This window comes from Myotis nattereri (assembly GCF_964212035.1).
Source record: "Myotis nattereri genome assembly, chromosome: 4".
Lineage (NCBI taxonomy): Eukaryota > Metazoa > Chordata > Mammalia > Chiroptera > Vespertilionidae > Myotis > Myotis nattereri.
In genome coordinates, this window is record NC_138079.1 from 78,262,332 (window position 1) to 78,288,678 (window position 26,347).

A 26,347-nucleotide genomic window follows, 5' to 3' on the forward strand; every position below is an offset into this window, starting at 1 on the left:
TTTATTATATTATTTGCTTTCCACTTACTTTAATATCCTTTTCATTTATATTCACTGTGGTTATCTCAAACCTTCTTTCTTTGTTAGTTATTTGATTACCAGCCAAGTCCATAGTTGTTAAATTTAGGGGTTTTTTTTTCTCTTTTTGGTTTAATTTTGCTTCTCAATTTTCTTCATTTGACTTCATTGTTTATCATCTTTTCTTTAAGGTTATCTTCTTTTATTAGCTTTATGTTTTTATCATGTTCTTCCACAACATAAAACCTTCCTAGAGAAATTTTTTCTGTCTCTTCAATTATGCTTTTTCCTAGCTAAGATTTGTCGTATGTAGCATATATTGCTAGTAGCCTACTTAACATCCATTCTTCCCTATTTTCTCATTTCCAGACCACTCATATTATCAAGGGCAATAATTTACCCAACTAAAAGGCAACATTTCCAAGACGCACAGCTAGTGATGGCTAACCCCTTTCTTCTTAGTTTTCCTATCCACACAGGGATATTTAAATTAAATATTCCCATATTTTCCCTTGTGCAGATACAACTTTTGTGCATTGGTTCATCTTTCTATGTTTGAAGACCTTAGTGTAATTTAAAAAACCTTTTTATTCACATTTCTTGCATAATGTGTGTGTGTGTGTGTGTGTGTGTGTGTGTGTGTGTTGAGGGTTTGAACTCCTCTAATATTTTTAGTTGCATATTTTGAAATGTATGTCATAAAGCTCTGTCCTTTTCTTTGAAAGGTATTTTGGCTAGTTTGATCCTATTTATTATTCTATCATTAGGGCTGGGAAAAGGGAGAGTTTCAGATGTTTTTATTCTACCACCTTAACTTAGAAGTCTGTACAAGTACTTTAAATAAATTTTAATCAAAGTAATACAAACAAATGGTCACAAATCAAATCATGCAAAAATATTGTGATAAGAAACGACTGAACTCAACTTCACTGTGGCTTAACCCAAACCTTATTCCCAAGAGACATTTTTTTTCTTTTTGTATGTAAATGGAAGAAGAATTTACATACTGTGAAGTACATACATCTTAAGTGTATAGTTTGATGAGTTGTGACAACTGCACATACCACTGTGACCCTCTCTATTAAAATACAGAATAGTTTTATCTCCCAAGAAAAATCCCTTATGCAACTTCCCCATTTACCCCCACTTTATTCCATGATGCCAGAAACAATCACTGTTTGGTTTTCTTTTATCATAGATTAGTTTGTTTACTGAAAAAATCCATATAAATTGAATTGTATAGTAGGTACTCTTTTATATCTGGTTTCTTTAATTCACCCTAAAACTTTTAAATTTTTTTCATGTTGTAGCATGTCTTAGTGCAGTGGTAGGCAAACTCATTAGTCAACAGAGCCAAATATCAACAGTACAATGATTGAAATTTCTTTTGAGAGCCAAATTTTTTAAACTTAAACTATATAGGTAGGTACATTGTTATTAACTTAATTAGGGTACTCCTAAGCTGGCCTTTGCTAAAAACATCCTCAATCTGATTGAGGTACGTCCGCTGAGGTTGACCCCTTCCAACCCTCCCATCCACACTCATCTTGTGTACTTGTTTCATCTATCTCCTTTCATTCATCCTCTCTATATGTCCAAACCATCTCAACATACCTTTCTCAATCCTCGACACTACATCTTCTTTCACTCCACAAGGTTCCCTAAAATTAACTTAATAAACTTTACTTAAAGTTTTAAGTCAACTTCGCACTATACGTGCGCGCCCACATGTGGTATTTTGTGGAAGAACCACACTCAAGGGGCCAAAGAGCCGCATGTGGCTCGCGAACCGCGGTTTGCCGACCACTGTCTTAGTGGATTGTTCCTTTTTATTGCTGAAGAGTATTCCATTGTCTGGAACATAATACTTTATATTATACTTTGCTTATTCATTCTGATGATGGACATTTAGTTCATTTCCAGTTTGGAGCTATTATAAAGAAAACTGCTATGGACATTATTGTACATATCCTTCTATGTACATATGTTTTCATTTCTCTTGAGTAAATAACTAAAAGTACTACTTAGAGTAGTACTTTTAACTTTATGAGAAACTACTAGAACAATTTTCAAATTAGTTATAGCATTCTACACTACCTCCAGCAATATATGAAAGTTTTGATTGCACCATATCCTCAACATTTGGTGTTGTGTTTTCACCTTTTCTATTTTAATAATTTTGTGGTATATGACATTGTGATTTTCATTTGCATTTCCTAGATGACTAGTGATTGATGTTAAGCACATTTTCATGTGCTTATTAACCACTTTTATGTCTTCCTTCATAAAAGGCCTGTTCAAGTTTTTTGCTGATTTTTTATTAGGTTTTTTTTCTTTTTATTATTGAGTTGTAGGAATAGTTTATATATATGCTGAATATACGTGCTTTATCAGATATAGGTATTGCAAATATTTCCTCTCAGTCTAAGGCTCATGTATGTTTTATCAATGGTATCTTTTGATAAGCAGAAGACAAATTTTGATGAAGTACAAGTCTATCTTTTCTTTTTTTATTATATGGTTAGTGATTACCAGCTAAGAAATCATTACCTAACCCAAGCTAATGAAGACATTTTCCTATGCTTTCTTTATAAAGCTTTTTTTGCTTTTATAATTTTATCTATAATGCATTTCAATTGAATTTTGTGTAGGATGTAAGGGATGAGTCTAGGTTTATTTTTGTTTTTATATAGCTAGTCAGTTCTAGTAGTACTGTTTGTTAAAATACTTTCCTGACTTCATCACCACCAAACTAGTATTATAAGAAATGTCAAAGGAACTTCTTTAAGAAGAAGAAGAAAAGATAAAAATATGAATAACTAAAATGGCAATAACTACATATCTACATATCAATAATGTTCTAATCAAAAGAAATCGGGTGGCTGAATGAGGAAGAAAACAAGACCCATACATATGTTGTCTTCAAGAGATCCACTTCAGGTTAATGACACACAGATAAAGTAAATGGATGAAAAAAGATATTTAATGGAAGTGGAAATGAAAAAAAAAAAAGCTGGGGTAGCAATACTTATTATATCAGACATAATAAACTTTATGTATTTTTTTCAGTACAAACCAAAAGACTTTATTTCTTAAACCAACTGGTAAAAAAATAAATAGTGAATAACACAAAAACCACAGGATCCTAGCCACACCTCCCACTGAGGTCTAAGGCAGGAGACATGGACACCTAAAGAGGGGAGGGAGAGGCCACAGTATGGCTCAAGAGTGTGGCCTGGACACAGGATGTGGGCAAGGTCTGGGTCGTGGCAGGTATTTCAGCCAGAGAAGAGGGAGGGTTCCCGAGGCGTGCCCAGGCCCTGGCCCGAGCTGCAGGGGTGAGGCAGGGGCCCAGTTTCTCCTCAGCCTGGGCAATTCGGCGGGCAAAGCGGCTTCGATCCCGGGCAAACTGCTCCCAGGGGCTCCTTCGGGCAGCCTGGGCTGGTCCAGCCCAGACAATCAGGAAGTGGATGGAGACCTTCTCAGAGAAGTGCACCTTTCTGGCGTTTTGGGGAGTCTTGGGGTCCAGATGCTGGGTGGGGGTTCCTACAGACTTGAGCCGCCTCTGCAGTCGGAGGGGCAGCCGAGGAAGAGGCCAGGGAGGTAGAGGCTTCTCTCCTGGTAGATAGATGGCCACTCGGAAGGGCTCAGCTTCTCCCCATTCCTCAGCAGCTTCCACTCCCTCTGTCTCCTTTCCAGGTGGGTATGTCCGGTTCCTGAGGAGGGCACTCTGGGCCTGAAGGGAAGAACTTGGGTCCGAGCCAGCTGTCTCAGAATCATCTTTCTCATCCTCATTCTCCTCATACTCCTCCTCTGTGTCCTCTCCTGGCCGGTACACCCAGTCCCTCAAGAAGGTACTTGTGGGGGGAATGGAAGAGGGACCCTCAGCTTCTCCCTCCTCCTCAGATGCTCCTGAATCACTGTCTTCATCTTCCTCCTCTGTGTCCTCTCCTGGCCGGTACACCCAGGCCCTCAAGAAGGTACTTGTGGTGGGGATGGCTGACAGACCCTCAACTGCCCCTGAAGCGTTGTCCTCCTCCTCTTCCTCGTGATCTTATTGGGTTGATGCTGCCAGGTCCTGAGCAGGGGCCTGTGGCTTAGAACTGAGGAGTGTGGCTCTGAGTCGGCTTCTTTCTCAGCCTTTCCATCCTTTTCCTCAGATTCCTCCCCTGAATTACACTCACAGGCGCTGGGGCAGGAGCCTGCAGATGTAGAGGTAATGGAGGTCTTCCTGGTTTCTTCGCTCTCTGTTCTTTCTTCCTCCTTAGCTCCAGCCTCTTCTTCCCCTGCAGCACACACCCAAGCACTGGGCTTGGATCCTGGGGATGAGGGGCAAGTAGATGTTGTTGGAACTTTATTTACACCTTCTCCATCCTCCTCCTCCTCCATCCCTAGACAGTGCTCCCAGTGTGATGGAGGGAAAGAGAAGAATGTCATCACTTTATCTTCAGCAACTCCTCCTTCCTCAGTTTCCTCTTCCCCAGGAGGGTCTTGCAGGGTTCTCAGAAGGCTGAGGGACATGGGAGCAGGCTGGCCACCTATATAGTCACTTCCTTGCTCTTTAGGGATGCTGGTTGCTTCTTCCCCACCATATTATTCATCATCATCTGAAAGTTCCCAGGCTACAGGAAGAGAACTGTTGGCCTCTCGGTCAGGGGAGGCCGATCTGCCATCCTCCACAGCTCTTCCACTGTCTCCAGGCTCCCACTGAGGGTGCCCACCCCATGGGGCATAGTGCATGGCCAAAGCAGCCTTAGTCACTTCCTCCAGGCAAGCTTCTCCCTGGTCTGCACTCATCACTGCTTCCTCCAGCCAGGGCTTTAGAGGTCCAGGGTTCATGTCCCTGTTTGGGCGCCAATTGTTGGGGTCCAACCCCAGCAGGTCCAGGGATTCCCAAAGGTGTGGACGGAGTCGTTGAAGAAGGAATGACACGGAGACAGCGTTCAGTTGATCAGCAGCCTACCCAGGATCTCTAGCCAGGATCTCCTGCCAGATTCTGTCCAGGTTCTCCAGCCAGGTTCTGTCCAGACATAATAAACTTTAAAACAAAGACTATAAAAAGAGTCACACAAAAAAGACATTTCATATACAATAGCCAAGATATGGAAGCAACCTATAAATGATATAGAATGAAATCTTACCATTTGGAGCAAATTGGATGACCTAGAGGATATTATGCTAAGTGAAATAAGTCAGACAAAGAAAGATAAATACCATACTATTTCATCTATATGTGGAATCTAAAAAACAAAATAAAAGAACAGTCAAAACTTATAGATACAGAGAACAAACTGATGGCCAGATGGGAGGGAGATTAGTGGACTGGGTGAAAAGAGTGAAGGAATTAAGAAGCACAGATTGGTAGGTACAAAATAGTCATGGGGCTATAAGGTACAGTAAAGGGGATATAGTCCGTAACATTGTAATTTATATATATGGTGCTAGGTGGGTACTAGACTTACCGAGGGGAATCATCTTGTAAGTTATATAAATGTCTAACCACAATACTGTACACCTGAGACTAATATAAGATGTCTAGTTTGTCTGTTGTCCCCACCCCATTTTTAAAAAATTGCTCCATTGTTTAGTCAGTGTGTTATCAATTTGTGTTTATTAAGTGAACAATTTTTAGTCATTTATAAATAATTGGATCTATTGATCCTATTTATTTATTAAAAATTCTGGCATTGTGGAATATGCTTTACTTTTAATTGTTATTGGTATTGCCTCCCCAAAAAACATTCTGTGCTTTTACTTCTAAAAAGTAAGTATTCAAAAAGGTTTTCACATATTATTAAAATGGTACTAATCACTAGAATATTATATAGCAGGTATTATAGTTTGGCTATTTATTTAATTACTAGAGGCCCGGTGCATGAAAATTGATGCACACAGGGGGTCCCTCAGCCCAGGTTGAGCCCTCTCACATTTTGGGACCCTTGGGGGATGCCCGCCTGCTGGCTTAGGCCTGCTCCCTGAGAACAGATGATCTTAAATAATCATATCCTTGGGTAAGGATTTTAAAAAGGTAATGGTTGCATAAAAATTCACTGCCAGTGGGGCTGAGGGGACTGGGGGACTCTGGCGGCAGGTGCGGGGCATGGCCGGACCTGCCTGGAGGCGGGCCCAGCTGTGCCGCATGCCTGCCGCCCCCTAGCAGGGCTGAGGGGACTGGGTGCTGCTATCTCGTGGCTGTGGGTGCCACCATCTTTGTGAGTGCATGACAGTCAATTAGCATATTACCTCTTTATTATATAGGATACAAGTACAAAATTAAAAGTTTAATAAGATGACTTCTGTTATTTTACCATTAAGTGAAATTTTTAATTGGCTGATATTCTTTTTTATGTTAAAGATGCATTTCTATTTTTTAAAAATATATTTTTATTGATTTCAGAGAGGAAGGGAGAGGGAGAGAGAGAGAAACATCAATGATGAGAGAGAATCATTGACTAGTTGCCTCCTGTACGCCCTCTACTGGAGATCGAGACTGCAACCCGGGCATGTGCCCTTGACCAGAATTGAACCCAAGACCCTTCAGTCCACAGGCCAAAGCTCTATCCACTGAGTCAAACCAGCTAGGACTGCATTTCTATTTTTAATGAGTACTACTTTATAAATAAGCTGTAACCATTGAATTAAAAGACATAATCATTTACATTTTATCTGTTTGACACATATTATATGAAGAGACTTCCTAAAATGGCACAATCCATCCCACCATAATTTAAATCATTACCTTACATCTAAATATAGTCATTGTTATTACTCCCTAAATGCTTAACTATTGGATTTTTATTTTTAAAACTTTTAAATGGAGTACATGAAATCTCTATTTGAGACTCTTCCTGTACCCAGTAGAAATAAGAATAAGATTTTTAGAGATACATAAATCTTTACAATATTAATATATATTACAGCCTTAACTTTTGTATTACTAAAATATTCATCTTAAAAATGCATATTTCCCACTTTCTAAAGTCATCTAATTTATTTAAAGAAGCCAAGCCTTTCACTTTACAAAAATTTTAAAACACTACACTACTTTTTATATTATTTTTATTTTTATATACATTTTCCAAGCCATTTTGACTCTATTGATACAATATGCAGATAATTTATTTAATATTTTTCTTGAAAACATAGTCAATAAAGTTCTATTATTTACTTAAAAGGAATAAATAAGAAGGTAAGCTTTTGTTTTTTCCCCCCACCTGCCAAAAGAATTTCTCAATTGATTTAATAAAGAGTATTTCCTTAGGAAAAACTAAAATAGAAGTTAGTGATATTAAATTGCTAAGAGACTTACAATTTATTTTTTTCTTAAATTTTAAATTGATTACGGATTTATTTGAATTTCTTTTACACATTCCCATTTTCATTAATTTCTGCCCCCCTTCCCTTTATCCCTCTGGAATAGGGAAAGTTTCTTATAAAAGTAAAGTCCTACAGTTTCAAATTTCCCATCTTTAAACTATATTAGGCAATTTATGGAGTCAATTTTTAAAGCCAATTTGCAATAGTACGTTTAAGATTCTTGGATGAAAAAACCCTTTATAAATAAAATTTTCCTGTTCAAATATAGAATGTCTCCTGCCCATATGAAGAGAAATTTAAGCTACTATGTAAAGGATGTTAATTCTTTTGGTGCTTATTTCTTGCAAAGTTTGCTTTAAATCCATTTCTGAATATATAGGAATTTTCCTTATATTTGTATCAATACCTTTTAATGATGTTATCTCTCAGTTGATATTTTTTAAGTTTTACTAAAGATATTTTAAAGTTTGATTCTCTTAGTGTTACAAAAGAATAACAAACCTGGTTTCCTTATGTTCACTATATTTATTTATTTATTTTTCATAAAAAAATGTGGTCTTGAAACAGTTTGACCTTCTTTCGTGTAATGATTTTTTTTTATGATGATCTTGGAATTGATGTAAAAACAGGCCATATTTATTTCCCTAGAACCACAATTTTGGTGTTTCTCTACTTTTTCTCTCTCTAACCTCAATTTCCAGTTTCTTAACTTTCCACTTTTATGACCTTGTTTCAAACTCACTTACCCCTAACTAGATCTTCAGCTTAGCCTTCCCAGCAACCCTCATGCCATAGTAAATCTCTCTTTATATAGATACATTTTTATATAGAGCCAGACGGAACAAATCATCTTCCTCACAAACAGCTCAGACACTCTATTCTCCCCCTTCAGTTTCTAAAGTAAAATCCAAACGTCTAAGAGGGTATTCCAAGGTAGCAACTACCCCAACTAATATTTGCTAATTTCCTTGGCCTAGATTTTCTACTCCTGTAGAATGAATGAGATTTCTCTCTAGTCCTAATATTACTGTCCAATCATGGTCATTATCATCACCACTGATCACTAACACAGATCTTTACAATCACACTAGTATCTCCAAACTTCTGCATATGTCACTAAAAGATAACTTTTCTTTTTTCTCCAACGAAATGCACTTAAAAATGTATTCACTCTATACTATCTTTACTGGCTAAATTATTTAGTATATATTTTCTAACTACCTTAAAGATTTAGATATAAAATTTCCACAGAACTGTAATTAGTTTGCGCTCATTTGCAAGATGCTTCCTTTTCTTAAAAAAAAAAAAAGAAATGAAAAATCTTTATTGTTTAAAGTATTACATATGTCTCCTTTTTCCACCCATTGACCTCTTCTAGCCTGCCTCCCCCACGCCCCCCCCCCCCCAGGTTTTCACCACCCTATTTCTGTGTCCTTGGGTTATGCATATATGCATATCCAGTGGTTCTCAACCTTCCTAATTCCGCGACCCTTTAATACAGTTCCTCATGTTGTGGTGACCCCCAACCATAAAATTATTTTCGTTGCTACTTCATAACTGTAATTTTGCTACTGTTATGAATCGTAATGTAAATATCTGATATGCTATATGCGTTTTCCGATGGTCATGACCCACAGGTTGAGAACCACTGAAACTCTTTGGTTGATCTCTTCCCACCCACCCACCCTTTCCTGAGGATGCTTCTTTTTTGTATGTTTATATAATTATTTTTTTAAAAATTGATGAGCAAGAGGTCACCTGTCATTTTGGAACAATGGCTTGTTATTAAAAATGAGTCCAGTGTTCTTTCTCAAGGGTTCTGATCTTATGCACTGTATTCCATGGCTGTTTCCTAAGGTGCATTAGTCTTTTCAATGGCTTATTTAGACAAACATACAAGCTGCCCTAACAAATTGAAACTCCAAGTTTTTAAAAAAGTGAAAAATTGAAATAAACAAGCCCTTAGGAGTCAAAAAATACTAACTCCATAAGTGATTTCCCAGTGGAGCCACATAAAAAAGACAAAGTTTAGGACTGAATGTCTGATAGCATGATTAATGAAGCAAGAGTAATCTGTCTTAACTATATTTACACTTATGTGAAATGTAAGCTTGGACCACGTAGAATCCATAAGTTAAATAGCAAAAGAAGATTCCAAGATGAAATCATTTTATTACATAGGAACGCTTAATTTGTCAACTTCGAAATCCCAGAATGCTGTCTTTTTATTTTCCGGAATCCATTTGCTTGTTTTGGTGTTTAGCCCAATGAAAGATATCTCAGGAGATCATATTTTACAAGTGAATGCAAACATATGAAGCAACTTGATGGTTTAGAGTTTATATTTAAACAAGTTTGCATTATCCTGGTTTAATTATGTTACCCATAATGTAGACAAGTCATATTTTTATTAAAGGAGTTGGGCGGGGGGGCGAGGGAGGCTGATCTCAGAAGCACAGAAACTAGAACTGGAGGGTCACATGAATCTATAGCATCAGCTCTGCTAATTCCATACAGATGTGCTAGTGCATTCCTGTAAATTTTCAGACTGAAAAGGAAATGTTAGTTACACCCTTCCTCTTTACAGCCTGGGGTAAAATATTTCACATATTGTACATGTGTTTCACTAACAGAAAAAATTAAAAGGCAAAAATTAAGAAGCGGTCATACTGGGCTTACTATTTTACTACAAATAGAAAAGAAAAACGCATGTAAAACCTGCACACAATTCCTTTGCAGCTATCCATCCCCCTGTTTCAAAGTATAAAAGCATAATTTGTATTTTTAAACGGTGATTAATAGGAAGAGTTTATGGAGAAAATTCGTATGCATTTCTAACACGCGAAATAATATAGCTGTCCTGTGGATATGTTTACCTTTGTCGAATATTTCTCAGTACAGCACTATGGTAGCCATTACCATTCAAACAGAAATGACACGTGATAAAGACTGTTTATCTTCTCTGATTTAGTCCAACACTCACATTTTTCTAAAGAGTAAACTGAGGCTCAGAAAGCCTAAGAGACTGGCCAGAAACCACTTGACAAGTAAGTGGCAAGAACAGAATCTGAGAGTCTGAATTTAGTCCTGAATACTTACATTCTGACAGTTCTTCTGTGAAAGATATGGACTTTTCCTTACAATTATTCATTAATCAACTAATATATAAAGGCAACTGAGACCAACCCTGGCTCAGTTGGTTGGTGGTTGGAGCATCAACCTGATGCGCCAAGGTTTTGGATTCAATCTCCAGTCAGGATACATTTAAGAGGCAATAAATGCATAAATAAAGTGGAACAAGAGATCAATGTTTCTATCTCTCTATCCCTTTCTCTCTAAATATCAATCAATCAAACTTAGCCCTAACTGGTGTGGCCCAGTTGATTAGAGCATCATCCCATGCCCCAAAGGGTCAAAGGGTTAGGTTCTCTTTCAGGACACATACCCAGGTTGTGGGTTCAATCCCCAGTCAGGGAACACACCAGAGGCAAAATCAATCTCTCTCTCTCTCTCTCTCTCTCTCTCTCTCTCTCTCTCTCTCTCTCTTTCTCTCTCTCTATCTCTCTCTCTCTCCTTCTCTCCCTCTCTCTCTTTCTCCCTTCCTCTTTCTAGAATCAATGAAAAACCTATCCTCAGGTGAGGATTACAAAAAAAATTAGAGGCACCTGAGACCAGGCACCCTCTGTTAAATATTCTGCTGTGGGGAAAACCCTCAGGCTAGCTTCCGAGCCATAAATAGAAGCCTCCTGCTATCAGAAGCTAGAATAGTTTTCAAGGAGTGTAGTACCAGGGAAGGCAGATGACTGTGAGTCAGGGTTAAAACAATTCAGGGACATGTTGATGGCAAGCGTTGGAAGAGGACAAATGAAGGGGAGTTTATAGGATCTTGTTTTAGAACCTGCATAAGGGTCTCTGCTTGTACCAAATGTCTAAAGATAATGCAGCAAGAGCTAAGAGAGAAGCTGTTGTTTAGTGTGTGAGGGTTTGTAAACAGGAAGCAGAGATTTGCTATGCACATATGTTTAGATTTGAGATATTGGCAGCAAGCCTTGTAACAACGTGCTGGGCAAGATTCAAAAACTGGGATCAGCTACAGCGGGTTAGTGCAGCAGCTAAATCTTGCCAGCCAACAGAACTCTCAGTCAGTAGCTGCCTGTCTGGAGGACCTGGCTGGAGACGGGAGGACCTGGGAGTGTGACTCAGTGTCCTGCATCTGAACCTCCTGAGGAGCAAGATGCTAGCCAAGATTTGGAACTGGTTGGCTCTTCATAACCAGTCCATGGCTCCTGTCAGAGACCACACTGCAGTTAGATATTTTTGGGCCCTTTATATTCATCAAGAAGATACAACTAGAAGTGTTGAATCTCAGAGGGAAGGCAAGGGGTGGGTGGGTGGGTAAGAAGATATCAACCAAAGAACTTGTATGCCCATATGCATAACCCATGGACACAGACAATAGGGTGGTGAAGGCCTAGGGTTGAGAGGAGGGGGAAAATGGGGGGAAAAGAAGGACATATGTAATACTTTCAACAATAAAGTCTTAAATAAAAAAAGAGCCCTCTATGCATAGGACATATTCACAATCAAACTGAAACCTTTTCTAGACTTTGGGAGTTTGAAATGTTCTATTATTTGTCTTGGTGATGGCAAGAAATTAAAGTGAGGCTATAATACATTTTATGACAGAGTGCACTAGTCCAGTGGTCGGCAAACTGCAGCTTACGAGCCACATGCGGCTCTTTGGCCCCTTGAGTGTGGCTCTTCCACAAAATACCAACTTCTGCGCATGGGCCACGAAGTTTCAATCACGCTGCACATGCGCGCCTGCATGTGGTATTTTGTGGAAGAGCCACACTCAAGGGGCCAAAGAGCCGCATGTGGCTCACGAGCCACAGTTTGCCGACCACTGCACTAGTCTATATTTACAGGAATCAAGAAATTTGGTGGAAGTTGTTCCCTTGATGCTGCTTACAGATGTGAGCTGGAAACTGAGGAGATGCTAAAAAAAACTCCAGGTAAGAGAAGTGGGACAGGGAACCTGACTCAAAACTCTGTCCTCCACCCCCTCCCCCTCCCCTCCCCCTCCCCCTCCCCCTTCCCCCTCCTCCTCCTCCTCCTCCTCCTCGAATCTGGATACTATGGAATGTATCCACATGGCAGGTATACTTTCTGCAGTTTTATGTATCGAAATGCTTTGATGAACGCAGCCAGGTAGAGCCAGGCAGTGGAATAAAGACAGTTTCAGAAACAATCCTATACACTACGCTGTAAAAGAACTGGGGGAATTGGTGGATGATGGGCCATGAGTGGGGTGACCTAGGGGCCATAAGAAAATATTGCAGTCTCCTTAACCAGCAGGAAACTGTGGTAAAATATATCATGTCTTCCCACAACAGGTTTTTAGGGAGAGACAATGGTTAGACTTAAGGTTAATAACCAGAATTTATTTTGCTCAAATTTCTAAATTACCTGTGTGTGTGTGTGTGTGTGTGTGTGTGCGCGCGCGCGTGCGCGCACACGCAGAATGGGATCAGCATGTGGCACACCATCTGGAAGAAGATTTACAGGGTAGGGATGAGAGAGACTGAGAGAGATACAGAGATGTGACAATTACTTCAGACAGTAGAGCTTTAGCAAAAATGCGGACATTGTATTGTTCAGTGGTCCTAGAAGAAAACAGACAGCACATTCAAAGTAGGGCAATTGGAAGAGAATTTAATAAAGGGTTTATTCATCAAGATGTATGCAGTGTGTGGGGAAACCCTAAGGGATAGTTCAGAATCCCTATGTTATTTTTAAGGGTATCATTTTCATCCCTAGATCTGAAGGGAAGGACTGGTTATCAGAACCTGGAGGCAGTGAGCCCGTGACAAAAGGGCTGCCTAACAAGGAGTAGAGCTCTCTGTCCAGGGATGTGGGATAAAGACAATGCAGAGCTGTCTGCAGGGCAGGGTCTGGGGGAACTTCATCTCTTCCTCTGCTCTTACCTTGACCACAGGACAAGGAAGCCCAATGACCAGTCAACACAGGTCAACCTTGTAAGGCCCAGACCAGGGTAGAGAAAGGCAGAGGTAGGATCGAATGGAACATAAAAGACATTCAGCATTAAACTTTGAGGAGGATGTTTAGAAAGTTTTGCTATTTAAACCACTACTCTATCTCCCCATGAAAATGTCAGTATAAATCAACCTTACTTATCAGTGCTTCCTGGAATTAGGTAGGTGTGTGTGCGTGCGTGTGTGTGCATGTGTGAGCATGTATGTGTGTGTGTGCATGCGTGTGTGTGTTTGATGAAAGGTTTTGACTTTAACTTTAAGGCAGGTGCCGCATGAGGTTTAGCCAACAAAATTCAGTTAAATCTGGTTGCCCTTAATTGAGAGATATTTAGCCAGCAGTGTTTCTTTGTAAGAAGTAAGATGGGATCATACTCCCTTTTGACTTATTCTTAAAGAAACTCAATAAAAATTGTGGAACTCTCTATCATTGGTAAAATTAAGACAAAGCATGAATTGGGGCTTATGAGCTGTAGGGATTCTTAGGCTATGAATGGAGTGCTTTTACTGACACCTCCCAGCACCTAAAATAATGTTGCACAGAATAGGTACACACTTTTTTGGACTAAAATAAACAAATGTATGAATTAATAAACAGACTGAGAGGTTTTTTGTTGTTGTTGTTAATCCTCACCCGATGACATTTTTCCCATTGAATTTTAGAGAGAGTGGAAGGAAGGTAGGGGGAGAAAGAGAGAGAAACAGCAATGTGAGAGAGACATATCGATTGGCTGCCTCCTGCACATGCTCCAACAGGGACTGAGGATCAAACCTGCAAGCCAGGTATGTGCCCTTGACTAGGATCGAACCTGAGACCCTTTGGTCTGCAGGCCGATGCTCTAACAACTTAGTCACACCAGCCAGGGCCAGGCTGAAAGGTTCTTTTTTAAAAAAATATATTTTATTGATTTTTTTTTACAGAGAGGAAGGAAGAGAGAGAGAGAGTTAGAAACATCGATGAGAGAGAAACATCAATCAGCTGCCTCCTTCACACCCTCTACTAGGGATGTGCCCGCAACCAAGGTACATGCCCTTGACCGGAACCGAACCTGGGACCCTTCAGTCCGCAGGCCGACACTCTATCCACAGAGCCAAACCGGTTAGGGCCAGACTGAAAGGTTCTTGATTCAAGCTAGTGGCTACTTCTGACAGGATAAACCAAGGGAAGTAAAATGCCCTTCTCCAGAAGCAAACCACCTCCTTTTTTCAGATTATTCCTTCTTATCTTTCCTGTTTTGCCATATGGAGAGAAGGAACTGAGCAACCATGGCGGCCTGTGGTTCATAGTCACAACTCCAGCCAGAAACGGATCAGAGAGGACTAGCCCTTCTGCAGCTGCATAAAGTCCAAGGAGATGAGTCTTGTTACTAGGAAAGCTGTCTGGCTTTCCCTTCCTAGCTGCACAAAGACCTTAGCTACCTACCACCCTTCTGCAGAAAAACAGCCCCTTTGCCAACTTAATATCTGCATTTAAGGGAGGGAGCCATTCATTGAACATGGGCAGACAGCAAAGGAGAACATCTCCTGAAGACTTTGTTGTGGAGTCTGGTTTTACATCCACGCTGTTATACTACACTCTGAATGTTCTGCAACATAGACTGCATCTGAGTATGTTGACAGTTCATCTTTACTTAGAATTGTATCCAATGATGTTACATTTCCTTAACCGCCCAGTGCTTGTCCATGGACAACAGTGAATCTTCTAACATACTGTGGCTACAGCCTTCCCCCCTCCTGTGTTTCTTCCGGACATTGCTTTTTCATCATCCATACAGATGTCTCTATATTTTTGCCAATTTATTTGATGGTGTGTTAAAAACTGATATAAACACATAAGAATTCATTCTCCTGTTGTATATGTGTCAAATATTTTATGAAGCAATAAATCAACCTAAGTGAACATACTGTACAATCTACAAACATCCTTACTCTTTTCCCCATGAACCATAAAGATTTCATATATCTTTGTCTAAGGACTAATTTTTCAAGCATTGTTCCTGGGACTAACGTACTAGATAATGTTACTAGTTGTATTTTTGTGGTAAACCTTATACTTCCTACCTTAGTAACTGTTAGTGTTTAATAAGTTCATTTCTTTTAAGTGTAATGTTATAACTTATTTTCAGGAAACTTTAAAATGCATTATTAATGTTAGGGCAATGGATAAGTCAAAATTTTGTTTGTATAAATATTTTTCAATTTCATTAAACTGTTCCACTTACTCAAAAGAAGTTGAGACCCTCATTACTGTTTTATTTTATTTCAGAATGATGTAACTTGGTAGAGACCATAAAATATTGTGTTTCCACAAACATAAGACATTTAAATTTAAACATTTTAACACTTTTAATGCCAGGAGGACTTCTATAATAATATGTGTGTTTAATGTGGCAGGAGTCTTATTTTTCCTGTTTTTTAATTGTCAGATACATTTTGGAATAAAGAAAAGCTATCTTTAAATTGCCAGTTACACTTTAGAATCAAGAAAATTTGTTATTCTATAATTTTAAAAAAATATTTTGTATTGATTTCAGAGAGAAAGGGAGAAGGAGGGAGAGATAGGAGCATCAACAATGACAGAGAATCATTGATAGGCTGCCTCCTGCAGGCCCCACACTGGGGATTGAGCCCACAACCCAGGCATGTGCCCTGACTGGGAATCAAACTGTGACCTACTGGTTCATAGGTCGACATTTAACCACTGAGCCATGGTGGCTGGGCCTATAATTTTTTAATGCATAAAACATATTGAGTATCTGGGCATTCTAATTTTTGAGTGATTGTGTAGAACTATGCAGTACTTTTCTTCCCTTCTGTTGCCTCCTGTCAGTATAATCAACAAATTTCTAGGTTCACTAGGTCTATAATGTTATTTGTTATTTTGTGATGGGACTGATACTTGAGTCCTGGGAAAATGTTTCTTTCTGATACCTCACTTTATTTAGTCTTTCCTTCTAGGTAAAGGTGTGAATTTTAAAAAGCCAGTTTCTGATATCTATAAACTCAGGACTTGGTGGGGGGAACTATGAAGTTTGGGGAGCCATAGATAGCACAGTTTGGTGCTGATCTAAAGAATGGAGCAGGACACAGAGTAGGTTCCCTAACTTAGTCTGGGTCCTCTTATAGGTCTGTCCAGGTTGTTCATTTTCCTTTCCAGAAAATTCATAGGGAAATCTTAGTGAGCTCATTTTCTCATTATGCAGGTGGGGAAGAAGCTCGATAGGACAGGAGGCTGACATTAAGGAGAGCTTAATGGAGAGGAGGAGGCCCATTTCACCTGTTTCCCAAGGTGCTGGTTTCCCCTGGGAAGGTCCGCGAGCACCAGGAGGCAGCTGAGACTGGGTACTTTTGATAACTTGTTCATCTCCTCAAGGGAAACAAAGTATATTTTTTCCTTTTCTTTTTTTGTTGTTAATCCTCATCAGAGGATAGTTTTCCCATTGATTTTTTTTTTTAGAGAGAATGGAAGGGATGGAGGGAGGGGGGAGAGGGAGAGGGAGAGATAGAGACATCAATGTGAGAGAGACACATTGAGAGAAACACATTGATTGGTTGCCTCCTACACATGCCCCAACCAGGGCTGGGAATTGAACGTACAACCAAGGTATGTGCTCTTGACTGGGAATTGAACCCAATGCCTTTCTGTACTCAGGCCGGTGCTCTAACCACTGAGTAACACTGGCCAGGGCACAAAGTATATTTCTTGAGAGAGCATAGTCTCTGGAGGATAACAATTCATTTTTATGCCTTCATATTTGCACTACTTTTATTTACATCTCATCAGACCTTCTATGACCCATCTGTGGCAGCTCTCATACCCAAATACTATCCCATATTTTCATCTTCACCTATGTTTCTTACCCACCTAGCCTAAAAAAGCAACAACTCCATCAGGTCCTCCTGACTGAGGGACTCAAGGTTTAGGTTTTCCCATCACTTACACAACTCCACTGCATACATAGAAAATATAAAATATTCCTCTTTAGGTGACTGAGTCACTGGTGCGTTCACCTCAAAGTAGGTGGCTTGGTTTTAAAAAAATACGTAGAGATAGGGCATTTCAGCTCTCACATATTAAGGGCTTGGAACCCAGCTTTCCTATCCTTAAAGAGAAAAAAGGAACGCTAAACAACACCACCAAAAATGCTAAACAAATTGAAAGCCATTGACTTTCCTTAGACTCATCAGAAAATTGAGTTTACAGGGCATACTGCCAGTGTGAAATCTAGAGACAAGGTGAATACAGAAAATCACAGTTGAGATCAACTCTCCTGGAGCAGAAGCCAAGGAGCCATAGGCTGGAAGGAACCTGCAGTGGTAGTTCATCTTCATCTAACTGGTGATTCTAGAATACATCACCCAACCATGACACAACACACATTTTCCTCAAATTTACAGGGAACACTCTGATGAATTGGTGGAGGCTGAATATGAAACAGCTCGAGAGAGAGAAACCCATGATGGCTCAGTCTTAGGGGGCCCCATACTTCGTAGTTTTTACCTCCACTATGTTGTCAAAGTGAAGAACCAAGAAAAGTCCTCTCATGTTTCCTGTAGTAGGAGAAGAAAAGCAGTCATTTTGAAATATGCCCAGAATATTCTCTGTAGCAAAGGATTACTGTCCCTGGGAAAGAATTCTATCAGATTCTTATCTGACATGGGGAAGGGAAATTAGCTAACCCCACTTCCACTAGTCCTCCTGTCTTACCTCAGGAGGGAAAAAAAAAGCTAAGAAACATTTCTGAACATCACAGCACAAGGATTTAGGCCTATTCAAAGAATGATATCCTATATAATAAAAGGGTAATATGCAGATTGACCCTAACTGTGGAACTACCAGTCTCTATGATTCGCACTGACCACCAGGGAACAGATGCTCAAAGCAAGAGCTGCCCTCTGGTGGTCAGTGCTCTCCCACAGGGGGAGCTCCGCTCAGCCACAGGCCGGGCTAATGGATGCAAGCAGCAGCGATGGTGGGAGCCTCTCCTGTCTCCTCGGCAGAGCTAAGGATGTCTGACTGCGGCTTAGGTGGGGAGCGGGCCTAAGCCATCCGTCGGACTTTCCCCGAGGGCTCCCAGGCTGCCAGAGGGATGTCTGACTGCCAGCTTAGGCCCGATCCCCCCAGGGAGCGGGCTTAAGCCAGCAGGTGGACATCCCTCAAGGAGGTCCCAGACTGCGAGAGGGCACAGGCCAGGCTGAGGGATCCCCCCCCCCCCGGTGCACAAAATTTGTGCACTGGGCCTCTAGTTTAATGATAAGTTTATAGAAGACTTCCATTCCCCACATCTTACCATCACATTAGCAGGATTCCAGAGCATTGAAACAGGACGTTTGTGGAGGAACAGATGATATCTCCACATGATAGTTGGAGATTTCAACACCCCTTAAGCAACTAGAAAATCAGTTCAGAATATAGTTGAACTGAATAAAACCATCTATCGACCAGATCTAATTGACATTTATAGAACACGGTATCCAACAATTTAAAACACACTTTTCTCAAACATACATGATTACACTTACCAATACAGACAATCTTTTGAGCCATAACATGTTTCTAAATAACGCGAGTTAAAAAAATCTCAAGGGAAATTAAAAAGATTTTGAACTAAATAAAGAAGAAAATACAATCAAAATTTGTAGGATATAGTCAAATCAGCTCATAGGTAGAAGAAAGAAGATATAAAGTCAATAATTAATGCTTCTACCTTAGAAAACTAGAGAAAGAAGGACAATTTAAGCATAAAGCAAGCAGAAGAAAAGACAATAAAAATTAGAGCAGAAATAAGTAAAATTAAAAACAAGAAATCAATAAAGAAAAATCAATGAAATGAAAAGCTGGTAATTGGGTAAGATCAATAAAAATTAATAGACCTCTACCTGGCTAACTGAGAGGAAGAAAGAAGACACAAATTAATATCATAGATGCTAGGGGTCATCTCTTTTGATCCTATGGACAATAAAAGAATTATAAGAGGGTATTATGAATAATTCTGTGCTACAAATTTGACAACTTAGAAAAAGGTACCAATTCCTTCAAAGACACTATCAAAACTCACACATGGAGAAATAGATAATCTGAATAGGCCTGTATCTATTAAATAAATTTAATCAATAAATAATAACCTCCTAAAACAGAAAGAACCAGGTCCACATGGGTTCATTGTGAATTGTAACAAGTATATAATGAATAAATGGTACTAATTTTTCACAATCTCTTAAGAAACTAGAAGCAGAAGGAACATTTCTAAACTCATTTTATGAGGTCAGCATTACCCTAACACCAAAACCAAGCAAAAACATTACAAGAAAAAAAACTACAGACTAATAGTTCTCATGAACATAGATGCAAATAAAAGTTCAAAATATTAGCAAATTGAATCAAACTATGTATAAAAAGAATTATACACTATAACCAAGTGAGATTTATTCCAGGTATGTTTCAACTTTTAAAAATCAATTAATGTAACCCATTACATCAACAGGCTAAAGAAGAATATCATATGATTATATTAATTCAGAAAATGCATTTTACAAAATCCAACACTCATCCTATCTAATAAAAGGGTAAGATGCAAATTAACCATCACTCTGTCACAAAAGATGGCGACACCCATAGCCACAAGATGGTGGCGTCCAGTCATCTCAGCCCCACCGGAGTCCCCCAGTCCCAGGGGGGCAGCCACTGAGAGCGGGCAGCATGAGCAGCCTGGTGGAATGCTTTCTTCATCACCGCGGTGACGAGGCAAGCATTTCACCCTGGCCGCAGAGGACCTCTGAGCAGTGGGCACAGAGCAGCTGGGGGGGGAAGGTGGGGGTGGGGAAGGAACGCTTGTGTCATCACCCCAGTGACAAGGCAAGCGTTCTGCACCCAGCCGCAGAGGGCCTCTGGTCAGGCCAGGTGCGGAACACTTGAGTCATTGCAGGCCGGGCTGAGGGACCCCCCACCCCTGTGCACGAACTTCGTGCACCGGGCCTCTAGTTAATCATAAAAACTCTCAGCAAACTAGGAGTAAGGGGGAACTATGTCAACTTCATAAGGAGCATCTAAAAAAAATCTACAGCTAATATCATGATTAAATGATGAGAAACTTGATGCTTTTTCCCCGTGAATAGGAAAAAAAGCAAGATGGCACTCTCACCACTCCTATTCAACACTGTACTGAAATAAGTCAAGAAAATTAAAATGAATCAGCAAAAAGACATACTTGGAAGAAAAATACTGCTAAAAAATGATTCAATTGTCTAGAAAATCCAATAGAATCAGCAAAAAAAAAAAAAAAAAAAATCCTAAAACTTGCAATGATAACAAGTGTCCAGGATTAAGGGTCAGTAGAGAAAAGTTAACTGCTTTTCTATCCTATATAATAAAAGGGTAATATGCAAATAGACCGAACAGCAGAACAACCGAACAACCAATCAAAGCATAACATGCTATTGATATGCTAAGGCTGCTCAACCGCTCACTATGACGTGCACTGACCACCAGGGGGCAGATGCTCCAACCGATAGGTTAGCTTGCTGCGGGGGTCCGGTCCATCAAGATGGCCAGACACACCCTGGAGCCCTCCCATGGTCCCTCCCTGGCCCAATTGTGCACCAGTGGGTCCCTCAGCCGGGCCTGCACCCCCTCGCAATCCAGGACCCCTCAGGGGATGTCGGAGAGCCAGTTTCAGCCTGATCCTTCAGGCCACTCCCCTTGAGAGGGCGCCAGACGCAGGGCTCATGGCTGGCAAGTGCTGCTGTAGCAGTGCGAGCCTCTCCTGGATCGGGACTGATTGGGCATGAGCCCACGAGAGGCACAGTGGGGCCGGGATGAGCGGGAGCGGCAGGTAGGAGCTGCAGGTGGCATTGGACTGAGGGTTTCACCCAATCCCTGCAGGCCACCCAGAGGGACCCCACCCATGCACGAATTGGTGCACTGGGCCTCTAGCATACTAATAATGAACAATTGCAATTTGAAATGAAATCCATAATTCCATTTCATTTGTATCAAGAAAGAAAGAAAGAAAGAAAGAAAGAAAGAAAGAAAGAAAGAAAGAAAGAAAGAAAATTTTAGGTATAACTCTAAGAAGATATGCAAAGAATCTATATGTACAAACCTACAAAACACTGATAGAAGGAGTCAAAGAGGAACTAAGTAAATGAACAATTATGTGTTTATAGATTAGAAGGCTCAGTATTGTTAAGACGTCCATTTTCCCAATTTGATCTATATACTCGATTATACAACACTCAAAATGCCTACAAGGTATTTTGTGGATATTGACAAACTGATTCTAAAGTTTATACAGAAGGCAAAAGATCTAGAAGAGCCAGCACAATTCCGAAGACATCAGTTTACATAACTCCCCTGAGAGCGGGCAGCAGCTGGTAGGACCCTTGCTGCCAAAGGAGTACAACGCACATTTGTCAGCGCGTATCTAGCAGCAGAAGGGTGAAATGCACACTTTTTTTTCTGTCCAGCCATCATTTGGAAGCCTTCAACCTAATGACTGCACTGCCTGCACACTCAAGAACCCGTGTGAGCCAAGTACTCAGGACACAAAGTGATAAAAATAAGCAAGAACTGTCCCTGGGAGCGGCAAGATCAAAAACAAAGAGTTCCTGAAAGCAAATTCACCAGTCACAATTCAAGGCTCTAACTCTTAGAAATGTTTTTGCTTGTTTGTTTGTTTTTCTGCCAATTTGAAAGGAAGGAGCATCGTGAGGTTACTTTCCCTCCCTCCCAGGCTGCACGGTGCGCTGACTGGGGTCATTCTTACCTTTGCAGGTGTCCTCCGTGTCCCCCGGGTCCGTCCTCGGCTCCACAGTGAGCAGGGCTTCCGGCGGGTCTCAGACACTGGAGAGGAGAAAACACGATTTCCCCTCAGCCTTTGCTCGCAACCCCTTCGGCGGTCGAAGGACCCTTTCACAGGGGTCGCCTAAGACCATCCTGCATATCAGATATTTACATGACGATTCATAACACTAGTAACATTACAGTTATGAAGTAGCAACGAAAATAATTTTATGGTTGGGTCACAACATGAGGAACTGTATTTAAAGGGCCAGAAGGTTGAGAACCACTGCTTTAGAGCGAGTACCTGGCCGAGGCCCCCTTTCTCTTACCAGGGCCCCTTGTCCATGGACAAGCTTATCTAAGTTAAAAGTTCTCCACCGCGGCCACTATGGTTCAAGACTATCTTTGGTAAGACTCACCTACTTTTCAGCCTTAAAACAAAGTTTTATTTACCTGAGGCCTCACGCGGGACTAAGACGAGCTTAAGGCAAACCAGTCTGTCCTGAGACCTAGTTCGGTTTCCAAGTCGGACCCAGTTTGGCCACGGACCCAGTCCAGTGTCCGTGTCAGACCCAGTTCTTCCCAGAACCCAGTTCTGGTTCCAAGTCGGACCCACTTTGGCCACGGACCCAATCCAGTGTCCATGTCAGACCCAGTCCTTCCCAGAACACAGTTCTGTTCCCAAGTCGGACCCAGTTTGGCCACAGACCCAGTCTAGTATCCAAGTCGGAACCAGTTTGGCTACGGACCCAGTCCTTCCCCGAACCCAGTTCTGTTTCCAAGTCGTACCCAGTTTGGCCACGGACCCAGCTCTGTTTGCAAGTTGGGGCCAGTTCAGCTCCGGCTGGTTTCCGAGAACGACACAGACGTGCTCCGGCCTAAAGCTCCCATGGAGGCGCCTTGGAGCTGGGATCGGAGAGCGACTCACCCGCAACCCGCAGAGGCCGCAGAAAGCAGCAGCTCCTGGGGCTCCACAGGTACTTAGGTCTGGTTGCCCGCAGCGCCGGGAGCCATTGGAGGCCCCTTTCAGCCCCCTCTTCTGAGGCCAGAACTTTTAAAAGATAAACTAAGATACATTAAAATCTGTAAAGTTTTATTTGAGCAAAAATCAATTTTAACTGGGCAGCACCCAATTTAGCAAACAGTGAAGGGCTTTGAGGAGATATACAAAATGAGATACTTTTGTAGGCCAAAGGGAGCAGAACGAGGACATGGCATGAGGCAAAAAGACAGGTTGCTAATTGCGAGTTGCTTACCTTTAGGCCAGTGGTTCTCAACCTTCCTCATGCCGCGACCCTTTAATACAGTTCCCCATGTTGTGGTGACCCCCAACCATAAAATTATTTTCGTTGCTACTTCATAACTGTAATTTTGCTACTGTTATGAATCGTAATGTAAATATCTGATATGCAGGATGTATTTTCATTGTTACAAATTGAACATCATTAAAGCAGAGTGATTAATCACAAAAACAATATGTAATTATATATGTGTTTTCCGATAGTCTTAGGCGACCCCTGTGAAAGGGTCATTCAATCCCCAAAGGGGTTGCGACCCACAGGTTGAGAACCGCTGCTTTAGGGGATGGCGGGGGTACCGGCTGCCAGGATGAGTAACTAGTGCTGATCCGGTGATTCCTGGGTGGTTTAAGAGCTGAAACTGGAAGTCTCCATTTGGTGACATAAGGCTAACCATAAGTGACTCGATTTGGAGCCTGCCATCTTTTTAAAAACAAACAACCAAAAAAACAGAACCAAAACTGCCCTAATAATGATTATGGCTAAAATTTGAGTTCTTACATGCATTATCACATACATTTTTTAACATGTTTATCCTCACAACAATCCACAAGAGATGGGTATCATTATGATTTTAATTTTCAAGATAAGGAGATCCAAGCACAGAGACATTAAATAATTGCCCATGGTCCTAGAACTGAAGGTGGTATAACTGAAGCCCGGGTTTGAGCCCCAAAGTCTTGATCCAGAGCATGTACACTTAGCTGCATTGGGAACCATCTCTGTGCAGGTGTACAAGGTTTTCTAGGGTAAATGAAAGAGTTGGATTACAAGGTGCAAGCATTTTGCTATTGTTAGAGTCATTGTACTAGCAAATATTCCCACCAGCACCAAATGAGTGTTTTAGGCTCCAGTCTCACTGCTCATGCACAAAACTCATAGTCACACTAGAGGCCGATGCACAAAATTCGTGCAAGAGTAGGCCTTCCTTCCCCTGGCTGCTGGCACCGGCTTCCCTCGCAACCCTGGCTTTGTCCAGAAGGTCATCTGGAAGGACGTCCTGCCTAATTAGCATATTACACCTCTATTCTTATAGATATTACTAGAGGCCCGGTGCACAAAAATTTGTGCACTCGGGGGGGGGAAGGGGAGTCCCTCAGCCCGGCCTGTGCCCTCTCGCAGTCTGGGACCCCTCGGGAGATAACGCCCTGCTGGCTTAGGCCTGCTCCCGGGTGGCAGAGGGCAGGCCCAATCCCTAGGTGCAGCCCCTGGTCGGGCTCAGAGCAGGGCCAATTGGGGAGTTGGGGCGCCGCCCCCTGTCATGCACAGAGCAGGGCGGATCGGGAGGTTGTGATGCCACCCTCAGTCACGCTCAGGGTAGGGCCGATTGGGGGGTTGGGGCACCTCCCCCTGTCACACTCAAGGCAGGGTTGATGGGGAGGTTGCGGCGCCACCCCCTGTCACGCACAAAGCAGGGCCCATCAGGGGGATTGGGGCTCTGTACCCTGTCATGCACAGAGCAGGGCCCATCAGGGTGTTGGGGAGCTCCCCCCTGTCACGCACAGAGCAGGGCCCATCAGGGGGTTGAGGAGCTCCCCCCTGTCACTCACAGAGTCGGGCCGATAGGAGAGTTGGGGCACCGCCCCCTGTCACAGAGCAGGGCGGATCAGGGGTTTGGGGCGCCGCCCTCTATCACCCACAGAGCAGGGCCAATCGGGGTTGGGGCGCCGCCACTCTCACACTCAGGGCAGGGCCGATGGGGATGTTATGGCTCTACCCCGTCACACACAGAGCAGGGCCCGTGGGGGTGGGGGGTGGGGCGCCGCACCCTGTCACACACAGAGCAGGGCCGATCAGGGGGTGTGGGCGCTACCCCCTGTCATGCTGATCCCAGTTCCGGGAGGCCTTGCAGCTCCGCTGATCCCGGTGCTGGGAGGCATATTACCCTTTTACTATATAGGATAGAGACCTGGTGCACGGGTGGGGGCCGGCTGGTTTGCCCTGAAGGGTGTCCTGGATCAGGGTGGGGGTCCCCACTGGGATGCCTGGCCAGCCTGGGTGAGGGGATGATGGCTGTTTGCAGCTGGTTACACACCCTTCAGGGTGGGGGTCCCCACTGGGGTGCCTGGCCAGTCTGGGTGAGGGGCTGAGGGCTGTTTTCAGGCTGTCGGGTGACTGAAGCTCCCAACCGCTCCTTTTTTTCTTTTTTATTCTGGGCCAGCTTTAGCTCTGGCTCCAGCTCTGAGGCCTCTGCTGCTGAAAGCAGGTATCTGGTTTGTTTGTGTTCTGTAATCCAAACTGTATCAACTCCAGCTCTGAGATCTCAGCTCGCTGAAAGCAGGTTTCTGGGGTTTTGTTTAGCTTCTGTATTTGTTACAATGTTTCAAACTGCCAGCTCAGAGGCCGGCAAGGCAGGCGGGGAACGTTGGAGTCCTCCGTCACTGAAGCAAGCAAGCCTCATTCATGTTCGCTTTAAGCTGCCTGGCTGCCGGCCACCATCTTGGCTGGCAGTTAATTTGCATATCCCCCTGATTAGCCAATGGGAAGGGTAGCAGTCGTACGCCAATTACCATGTTTCTCTTTTATTAGATAGGATGCGTGGTCTAAGCTGGCTGTCTATCCTTGATAAACACCCAAAGCCAAGGAGGTGTGTGCCTTCAGCTCCACTTAACTCATCCAGTTTTGCTTTGTTTTATTTTTGTTGTCTTTTCTGAACTATCCTTTACATTTATTTTTATATTTAATTGTAATTGTTACATATTTGAGTAGAGAGCATTCTCAAAACAAGAACATAAGCATCACCTGCACCTTCAATTTTATTCATCCTCCATTATAACCACCAAATATTTCTTAAAACACTTCCCCTTTTCTTCTATTTACCAAGGATTCAACACATATTTATTGATCATCCTTATGATGAAGAAGACACTGTGCTAGAT

The 26,347-nt window shown here is 41.9% G+C and overlaps 1 protein-coding gene across 1 annotated transcript; it reads right to left on the bottom strand.

Annotated features, from left to right (window-relative positions):
- Nucleotides 1-2,369: 2,369 nt before the first annotated feature.
- On the bottom strand, nt 2,370-4,758 carry LOC308518375 (protein phosphatase 1 regulatory subunit 15A-like; the record flags this gene model as incomplete). The annotated part of the gene is given in 3 exon segments (XM_081090086.1): nt 2,370-4,068; nt 4,071-4,611; nt 4,615-4,758. Coding segments are annotated over 3 exon segments (1,545 nt in total). The 3' UTR covers nt 2,370-3,208.
- Nucleotides 4,759-26,347: the final 21,589 nt, after the last annotated feature.